General features: G+C 48.4%; 1 protein-coding gene across 1 annotated transcript; it reads right to left on the bottom strand.

Moving 5' to 3' along the window:
- Positions 1–858: 858 nt before the first annotated feature.
- FDX1L (ferredoxin 1 like) lies at positions 859–10,041 on the bottom strand. Its single transcript, XM_018568269.1, has 5 exons — positions 9,999–10,041; positions 7,898–7,949; positions 5,806–5,912; positions 3,909–3,996; positions 859–1,072 (listed from the first exon to the last, which is right to left on the bottom strand). The coding sequence occupies exons 1-5, from the start codon at positions 10,039–10,041 to the stop codon at positions 916–918; spliced, it is 447 nt and encodes a 148-aa protein (XP_018423771.1). The 3' UTR covers positions 859–915.
- Positions 10,042–10,188: the final 147 nt, after the last annotated feature.

The raw sequence follows: 10,188 nt of genomic DNA, 5'->3' as shown, positions 1-10,188 counted from the left end.
GAGAGTTCTGGTAGGAAGATGTCACATCTGGAATCCACAGGACACATAAAAGGCCAGAAGGTAAATCAGACCAATGGTGAGTAGTGCCCGTCCACCCCAAAGAGTCATATTAGTAACAAATGGAGCCCGGAGGACTGTGTCAGCCATTTGTCTTGTATGCTCCAACAACTCGATCTCCGACCAGTCCTGTCCACCTTTGTGTGTTTCAGCTCCTCCTGCTTCATTCTCCAAAACGTAACAAAAAAAAATCCAGTAGGGATGGAGGGAGCCCCTCATAATGGCCACAGTAGGTGGGCAGACCCTGGATCTCAGTACAGTGATGGAGGGAGCCCCTCATAATGGGCACAGTAGGTGGGCAGACCCTGGATCTCAGTACAGTGATGGAGGGAGCCCCTCATAATGGGCAAGCAGATCCGGGAACTCAGCTCAGGGATGGTGGGAGCCCCTCATAATGGGCACATTAGGTGTGCAGACCCAGGAACTCAATGCAGATATGGTGGGAACCCCTCAATGGACACAGCAGGTGTGCAGACCCAGGCATTCAGCACAAGGATGGTGGGGGCCTCTCATAATGGGCACAGCGGATGTACAGACCCGGGAACTCAATGCAGAGATAGTGGGAACCCCTCATAATGGGCACAGGAGGTGTACAGACTCAGGAACTCAGTGCAGAGATCTCCCCAAAAGACTTACTAAGACACAGAAGAAACAGTCAGGGGGTTTAAGTCTCCACCATCTACCACACACGGTACGCGCACTGTAGAATCCCCTATGAACAGACACTTTGGTTTACCAGTTGGCTTTGTGCTCCAGGAATGACGTTCCTGACACACGTTTCCCATTAAGAATCAGCTACCAGCTTCCCTCTTGTGCGTATGCTGATGAGTGAACCATTAGGATTCCCCGTGGCCGTCCTCAGTGGGGTTTGGGAACGTGTCCATCCACATAAAAGTTTCTGGTGATTTTAGGAAGTGTGAACTCGGCTCCGTTCAGTTCTTTAGTGAGAATAATTTGACATCCCAGTCTGGAGTTCTCCTGTAATAACGGGGCCATGTCCAGCATATCCTCTTCCCTGCAAAAGTAAAATGAGAATGACAGGGGCCCGTTACCTTCTTTGATATAAATTAATCTCAGTACAACTCAAGATGTGCGCCTTCTATCCAACTAAAGTTGTAGTAGAATAGTGAAAATACCAGAAGTATGACACCATCATTTGACTGTGTAATGGCTGCAGCAGTTGGACACAACCAAGTACTGGTGGAGAGATCGAACCACAACTGTGAGTACTGGTGGAGAGATCGAACCACAACTGTGAGTACTGGTGGAGAGATCAAACCACAACTGCGAGTACTGGTGGAGAGATCAAACCACAACTGCGAGTACTGGTGGGGAGATCGAACCACAACTGCGAGTACTGGTGGAGAGATCGAACCACAACTGCGAGTACTGGTGGAGCGATCGAACCACAACTGCGAGTACTGGTGGAGCGATCGAACCACAACTGCGAGTACTGGTGGAGCGATCGAACCACAACTGCGAGTACTGGTGGAGAGATCGAACCACAACTGCGAGTACTGGTGGAGAGATCGAACCACAACTGTGAGTACTGGTGGAGAGCTCTAAGCACAGACATTTTACAGAGATACAAAAATTCAGCTTGCCTGCAACCATGTAAGTCCATAATGTTTTGGCCTATAAAGTATATCCGTAGTCAGACCTACCCCCTCCCTCCTCCATTAAAAGGCAAAGTTCACCTTTTGAACAAAATTCAATATGCAGTTAAGGGGGCCCCAGTAGGTAAAACACAGAGCAGCTTCTAAACCTTTTGCTTAGTTTTAAGGCCATACCAGTAGGCCATTTGCAGCAGCCCTATTTCCTGTCTGAAAAACTCCCATTGTGGGCGTTTGCCATCCTGCCTAGATATTAGGACAAACCCTACCGAGTCTTGTGCATTTTTGTGCTCATACGCATTGCACGGGTGGTACTAATGCGCATTGCTCTGTTCCTGGTCCCGCTGTCACTAATAAGACTGTGAGCAGTGCTACAGGGGTGGGGAAGTTCTGAATGGTTGTGGCGAACACTCCGTTTCCTTACAATGAGGGTTTTGTCATTTGTTTTATTAACCAGCGCTGGTAGCATCGGCACGTATAAAATTGTAGTCCATGTCAGGAGTTCATGTCATCACTTTTGTGATTGTGATTGGTGGGAAGCCGGCTCCATGCTCCCTTGTCACTTGAAGGGAGCATGAAGCCAGCTTCCCGACCAATCAGGAAGCTGTGCGGTGTCTAATGACTTGCCACCCAGCTTCCTGAACCAGTCGGTAGGCTGGCCAATCAAGAAGCCGGACGGCGAGTCATCACCTGCCCCCCTGATTGGCCAGAAATCCAGCTCCAAGTTTCCTTGTGACGAGGGAGCTGGCTTCCCAGCTAGTCAGGAAGTTGGGCGGCGAATCATTACACGCCGTTTGGCTTCCTAAATTAAACTTCCGGTATTGGTATTCGGTATCCGCGAGTACCAGAAAAAAATATATCAGTACTCGATGCCGAAAAGCCGGGATCGGTGCATCCCTAGAAAAAGTAAACCGGCCAACTAATCGTTTATGGAAATAATCATTACTTGCAGCCCTACTGTAAGTTCTGCCATATGACAGGATCTTCTAACCAAATCATGCTGGACCAAGAAAGACCTCATGCCCATCGAAGCCTGGAGGTTGGGGCGCAGAGGTTCCTCCTTCCAAGCAACACCACTAATAAAAACAGCCTTATGGACCATCAGAGGCAGAATAAAATAATGAAGGTCAGAGAGATTCCGGGATGACCCAACACCAGATGGTGCGATCTGTAAAGTGTGTCAGGTCTAAGTGGGATACAGTCCATAATGGAAGTCACCAGCACTGGATGATGTGTCTATGGTGGGGTTAAAGGTGGTTTGTGCGGTGTTAATGGTGGCTGTGTGGCTCTCAGGTGGGCTGTGTGGAGTTTAATGGCAGCTGCGCAGCGCTCAATGCATATACTGAGCCTCACAGGTATAGCTGTCACTGTACACATATATACACAACTCCCTCCGTGACATACATATAAAGAGCCCAACTTCTCACTGTACACATATACCGGACCCCCTCTCCCCCCGCAACAAGACCCCCGGCAGCACATTCGCCCACCGCCTCCCCCTCACGGCCGTTCAGTCCTCCGTCCAGACTCACCCTGTATAGGATCCAGCATCATGACCACAGTGTGCAGGGGGCGGGGCATGTGACACAGACACACCCTCCTCTCCTGCCGCCTGTTACTAAGGACGCTGCCGGGAGATGGTGAGTCATAGGACCCGCCCCCTTGCTCAGAAGCCCTTGTGCAGGAAAAAGTGATCGCCACCGCCTTTAAAGGGCCCCGCTCAGTGGCCACAAACCCCGGGATGGATCTCAGTGGGCCCCGAGGCGGCGGCACCGCCGGTAGTTCCGCCCCTGTCAAGCACCAACCTTTCATCAAGGTCTGTACGCTGCATGGAGTGCAGGTGATTTCCTATTATGTATAGGTCTAAGTGAGAAACATTTCAGAATTGCTGGTTCTTTCATCATCTCATATACAGGCGAAACTCAAATAATTAGAATATCGTGCAAAAAAGTTCTTTTAGAGGTCCGATATTGTTCTATGTACAATCCTTGTTTTATTGATTGCATGTAATATTCTTATTTTCTGAGATTGTGGATTTGAGGTTTTCATGAGCTGTAAGCCATAATCATCACAATGATGACAAATCACGGCTTGAACTATCTTGCTTTTCATGTAATGAGTCTATCTCATATATTAGTTTCACCTTTTAAGTTGCATTAGTGAAATAAATGAACTTTGCACGATATTCTAATTATTCGAGTTTCACCTGTATGAGCAACACAGACGGAACTACATTACCTCTCATCTGGCTCTGGAAGTTGATCAGAAAACTCGGGGCTGACGAAGACGTGACACGTGGAACAGGCGAGGGAAGATTCACAGGCCCCTGAGGGAAAAAAAAAGGAGGACAATAAAACTGAAGCCGAATGATTAAATCTCAAATCACACTCTCTTCATTTAGAACTGTCATCCGGTTACACTGTATATAGAGTGATGAATGTCTTTTTCTAATAGTTAGGTGCTGCAGCAATGGTGCACAAGTTGCAGGCTAGGACTCGGGAAGTGACAGCGATGTTGATTAGAGCAGTGTTCTCAGAGCACAGGAGAGGCGGCTGCAGTGAAAATGTAAACAGACAGATTGATGCGGATTATACAATCTGACCGCATTACAGAAACACATTCAAATCAGGGATGTCCCGATACCACTTTAAGACCAAGTATAAGTACTGCCCCTCATGTACTTGCCAATACCAATTACCAATACATTTTCTTAAAGTGACATGTCACATTTTTTACTAAAACAACACAGACTGATAATTTTAGGGCAGTTTCTCACCAGGGCTCAATACGGATGTCACCAGAACTGAACACATGTCCCCAAAGCTAAACACATGTCCCTAAGGGAGAATAGTATTCTGCTCTGGGGACATATATTCTGCGAATACATGTCCCCAAGCAGAATTCCTCTCAGCAGGCTGTGTGTCGATCTCACCGGGCGACGTGGACATCTGCAGTGGCTCTGCGGGCACTCCACCTCACCGCTGATGTTGAGACCCGGTCTCCTCCACGTCCACTCCGGCCGACTATCTGCACTGCTGGGCCCAGTCCTCCCAGTCAGTGTGCGGCGGGAACCCCCAAATTCTAGCCCTGGAGTGGTAGTTTCGCCCCCGGAGCGGTCCATGGCAGTGCCTGCACCGGGGAGGAGGATTAGGAGATAAAGAACCGGACAGGCACTGCCATGGACAGCTTTCTGCAGGTCCCCAGCAGGCTGCAGAGGTCCCCACAAGCACGGGAACTCGGACGGCCGCTGCGGTTTGAAAATGTAAAGGGCCGGTATCGGCCTTAAGAATCGGGGCATTTTCACGAGTGCCTGGTATCGGCCCCGTAACCGATACTAGTATCGGTATTGGGGCAACCCTAATTAAAAGGGTTCAATTTTGCTTCATCAGTCCACATAGTCAGGCCCGTCCTTTTAATCAGGCATCCAGAGTCTGTTACCTCAGACGGCATTTCTTTGGGTCATGTGGAAGGGGGGCGGCAGGTAGAGCGCCATGGTTGATCTACTGCACAATGTCTGCCACCCCCTTTCCGGCCAGATCGCCCCAGGTTGCGGAGAGCCGGGTGGGGAGATGTGTAAAGGTCGAATACATCTTCCCGCTCAGCTCCTATGAACCTGGGATACTCTGGCCGGCATCCTGTCCAGCTCCTGGCAACCAGTGACGCCATGTCACCACGTCTCCGGCTGACCTCCATGTCACCACGTCACCTGCTGACCTCCATGTCACCACGTCACCTGCTGACCTCCATGTCACCACGTCTCCGGCTGACCTCCATGTCACCACGTCTCCGGCTGACCTTAGAAGTCTCCTTTTCCCACTGAGACATGCCGCCACATTTGTCAGGAATGGGGCGGCATGGGCAGAAGTACATATCTAGAGGGGAATGTATCAAAGCTGGAGCAGCCAAAACCTGGAGCCACTGCGCACAGCTTCTCGCTTTCATTTTCAAATCTTAACTGAACAAACTGAATTGAGAAGCTGATTGGTTGCCCTGCACAGCGGCTCCAGATTCTGTCTGCTCCAGCTTTGATGAATTCCCCCCTCTGTGTCTTCTGTACAGGTACGTGCTTTGCTCGGATTTTTTACTCACGCTCTCTTTAAACCCTCCAATCTCTCCACATTCAGTAATCACTCACCTTCCAAGTCCACGGCGTACCTATGTGCCAGGTACAGAACACTCTCCCCGATCTTCCCTTTAACAGGGATGCGCTTGCCGGCCCGATCTATAAAGACAACGTCCACCCTGCGGGGAGAGATATCCGGGTATGACAACACTGTACAAGAAAGGCCGGGTCAGGTCACATGAAAGACAAAAAAGGAGTTTAAGCTATTTTAAATGCGGATGAAATCACTTACAATGGACGCTGCTGCTTGATGTCTAAACGTTTTTAATTTTTGCACAGTGATTTATTTTCACAGCAGGGATAGATCACAATTTATTTATTCACTAAATGAAGGTTGAAGGATAATATATATTCATTGTGTATTCATTCATTTAATGTGATGATTGATGCAGAAGGATTTGCACATTTAACAAATCACGATTTGTACAATATTTACTCTATAGAGTTTTATATAATATTACAGTATATCCCATATATGTGACACCTATTGATTCACATGCATATTTATTGTTTGGCGTTATAGATTTGCAATTTTTTTTTAATATATGAAGGTTTGCACTTAATTCACTATAGTGATCTAATTTATTTATTTAAACCACTATGCGTCTATACACCTATATTTAGTCATCCCTACAGTTGCCGATTGAACTATTAGCGCTGTATATTCAGTTAAAACATTCTTGGACCTAGTTGTCTATAGTACAGCAGCTTTTAATTAACCCTATAATACAATACAGATCATCCATTAAGGAAACAAAAAATTGGAGACGGAAGCGCCACTACCTGGCGCAATAAATGTGGTAGAGCAGGGTGTAAGCGTTGGTGATTTACTCACCTGAGGCTGGGTGAGCATTCGCTTGTACTCATCAGATTGTGGTGAAGCGGATGGAGTGGTGGTGGGGGTGATCCCTCTTCTCCAGGGTGGCGTAGCGATTGGACCCAATCAGGCAGATGGAGACACAAGAAAGCGAGGGGGTGAGGTATGCAGTGGTGGGTGAAGAAGAGGTGGGCTTCTGTAACTCACCGTGGGGATATTGAAGGGCGACTCTCAGCGATGACGGTGCGGCCACAGATGTGCCTGGGCGGTGGGCAGTGGGAAGGTCCTCAGGACCTCTGGCACAGGTGTCCTCTGATGGCAGGTGCTGTGAAGAGGTGGAGCGACGTGGTGTCCTGGATGGGGGGACTGGAGAGTGATGGAGGCGCCGGAATGGCAGAGTGTTCAGCCGCCGTGGCTCTCTGACAATGCGATGGGGCTGACCTACAGGCGTTTGCTGGGGAATCCTGTAGTGCGGGTATTGCGGCGCGGGCGGTGTCTGTAGACGGGTGGAGTGTGGGAGACCCTCAGGGGATCGGTGGAGACCGGGTTGACGGGCAGTCCTGTATTGCAGGTGTTGCGGCGCGGGCAATGTCTCTGGGCAGGTGGAGTGTAGGAGACACTCAGGGTTTAAGTGGAGACCGGGCTGACGGCGACGCGTTTCGAAGGTGAAACCTTCTTTTTCAAGCCGAAGTTGAGCTTTCTTCCCCCTCGCTTTCTTGTGTCTCCATCTGCCTGATTGGGTCCAATCGCTACGCCACCCTGGAGAAGAGGGATCACCCCCACCACCACTCCATCCGCTTCACCACAATCTGATGAGTACAAGCGAATGCTCACCCAGCCTCAGGTGAGTAAATCACCAACGCTTACACCCTGCTCTACCACATTTATTGCGCCAGGTAGTGGCGCTTCCGTGTCCAATTTTTTGTTATATGTGCATATGGGGAGGGAGGGTCCCAATCAAGAAAATATTTCAATAACATATAATCTCAAATGGTGGGTCTCCACTATATTATATCACAATATATCACATATCCCCATTCAGGGAGATATATGATATTCTCCTTTTATATATGATTTTATAGTTGCAGTATTGGATTTATGGCGGGATCACCTTTGAATGGGGATATGTGATATATTGTATTAGTTAAGTTACTTGAATGTATTTTTAAGATTTAACTCCTAAATTTAGTGTCACTTTAACTTTGTTACTTATGTGATGCTTTACTCGGCCCAGCAGTGAAATGTTGATGATAGACATACATAACACAGGGAAATGCTCTGACTCACGTGTCTTCACATGGCTCAATTGCAAGACCGGCGTCTTCCGATTGGGCAGCAGCTAAATACAAAGAACTCAGTCATGTCCTCGAACCACAAGCAATAATCAGAAACGGACAGAATACAAAACAAATTGTAGTAAATGTACTCTGCCTGGCCAAACAAAAGTCACCACCTGGATATAGGGCAGTGTTATGATCTGGGGTTGCTTTAGTTGGTCAGGTCTAGGTTCAGCAACGTTATGAGCCCAAAAAATGAGGTCAGCTGCTCCCTGAATATACGTAATGATCAGGTTTTTTCATCAATGGATTGTTTCTTCCCTGATGGCACATTGGACATATTCCAAGATGACAATGCCAGGATTCATCGGGCTCAGATTGTGAAAGAGTGGTTCAAGGGTCATGAGGCTTCATTGTCACACATGGATTGGCCATCACAGAGTCCAGACCTTAACCCCATTGAGAGTCTTTGGCATGTGCTGGAGAAGACTTTACACAGAGGTCCGACTCTCCCATCATCACTACAAGATCTTGGGGAAAAAATAATGTAACTCTGGAGGGAAATAAATGTTGTGACATTGCATAAGCTTACTGAAATGACGCCACGGCAAATGTGCGCCGTAATCAAGCTAAAGACGGTCCAATGAAATATCAGAGTGGGGTTTTATTGACCAGGCCGTGCATTTGTAAGCAACATGCCTGTTCCGCGCATGTGCCAAGTCCCGCGGGACGGGCATGATAAACAAAACAAACGACAAACGCACTCAACAATTTGTTACCAGTTATACAGTAAGGTGCACACGAAATGGGCTTTGAACAGTGGTACAGTAGAAAGGCATCATGGCACACTCACAAACCAGCATGTAAAACAACTTGTCTCACCACTAAGGACAATGACAGAGGTTTGGATACACGTCTTCTGCAAAGGATGTGTAAGCCGCACTATAAGAGGTGCCTTGGCGCGGCAGTGCGGCTTACACATCCTTTGCAGAAGACGTGTATCCAAACCTCTGTCATTGTCCTTAGTGGTGAGACAAGTTGTTTTACATGCTGGTTTGTGAGTGTGCCATGATGCCTTTCTACTGTTCTACTGTTCAAAGCCCATTTCGTGTGCACCTTACTGTATAACTGGTAACAAATTGTTGAGTGCGTTTGTCGTTTGTTTTGCTTTACCGATTTGGTGCAGCGACGCATGGGGTTTCTCAGCTGCCAATGGGATGTGCGGGATCCCTTGTGTGTTTCTGTACCTTTAAGGAGGTGGGGCGTCCTCCTGACAGGCCTGCACCCAATTTGATATCTTCTGCCCCATGTGCTCCAAGATGGAGACTCTCATAGTTTAGAGTTAGGACCGCACTATAAGAGGTGCCTTGGCGCGGCAGTGCGGCTTACACATCCTTTGCAGAAGACGTGTATCCAAACCTCTGTCATTGTCCTTAGTGGTGAGACAAGTTGTTTTACATGCTAGTTTGTGGGCATGATAAACAGGCGCATGCGCACAGCAAGTCATTGCCACGGAAAGACGCGCCGTATGGTGCACCGGAAGTGACACACATACGGCGCGAGTCACAAGAAAAACGCGCCAAGGGCGCACAGGAAGTGACGTGCATGATTGGCCCACTTCCCTATATAAACCAGACCTGCATGTCACTTAGTTGCTGGATTGTCTTCTCAGCTCCTGTTTGTGTATTCGTATCCTGTTCCCTGCCTTGAATACCGTTTGCCTGGATTTGGACCTGTTCCTGCCTCAACCAACTTCCTTGATTGCTGCCCGCCTTTTTGACCTCGGACTGTTTATTTGATTCTTCTTCTGCCTAAACTCTCGGTACTGCATCTGACCTCCCGGCTTTTTGACCTCGGCTTGCCTTGACTTCGATTTCTGGATTACCCTTCTGATTGCACGGTTTCATAGCCACTGGCACTCGTGCCACTCGGTGTCTGCCTGACCTCTTCTCACCATCCTCAAAGGCCACAAGACACGAGGTGCAAGGGAAGCCTCCTCACCCATCCAGTCTCCCAGACCAGGTACGGGATAGTATTGGTGTAATTCTCACACATATGCAGATATAGATAAAAGGAACATTAATAAGATTTCTCGATCACAATTCCATTACCTGTAGTCTGGAAGGTTCTGCACCCCTCCTCCACATTGGGCATCTGTGGTCTTCCCGGGCTTTGTGGTCTCGCTGATATTTGAGATATTCTGGAGAAAGCAACTTTACGAATGGACCAGGAGCACCGTCCTCCAGTCCTGAGGCCTCTGCTGATCAGAGACACAGCCATCAGGACTCAGCGACACGTTCT

Source organism: Nanorana parkeri, unplaced genomic scaffold, assembly GCF_000935625.1.
Source record: "Nanorana parkeri isolate BGI_ZX_2015 unplaced genomic scaffold, ASM93562v1 scaffold1166, whole genome shotgun sequence".
Taxonomy (NCBI): domain Eukaryota; kingdom Metazoa; phylum Chordata; class Amphibia; order Anura; family Dicroglossidae; genus Nanorana; species Nanorana parkeri.
The sequence above is the reverse complement of the archived record's forward strand: the minus strand, read 5'-3'. Positions and strand labels throughout refer to the sequence as shown.

What these genes read in the sequence shown, in the direction of transcription:
- FDX1L (XM_018568269.1), bottom strand. Translation starts at nt 10,041, where the DNA reads ATGCCCAATGTGGAGGAGGGGTGCAGAACCTTCCAGACTACAG. An exon ending in ATTGAGCCATGTGAAGACAC is followed by an intron (nt 5,913 to 7,897) that starts GTGAGTCAGAGC and finishes CTCTCCCCGCAG; the next exon opens with GGTGGACGTTGTCTTTATAG. An exon ending in GTACGCCGTGGACTTGGAAG is followed by an intron (nt 3,997 to 5,805) that starts GTGAGTGATTAC and finishes TTTTTCCCTCAG; the next exon opens with GGGCCTGTGAATCTTCCCTC.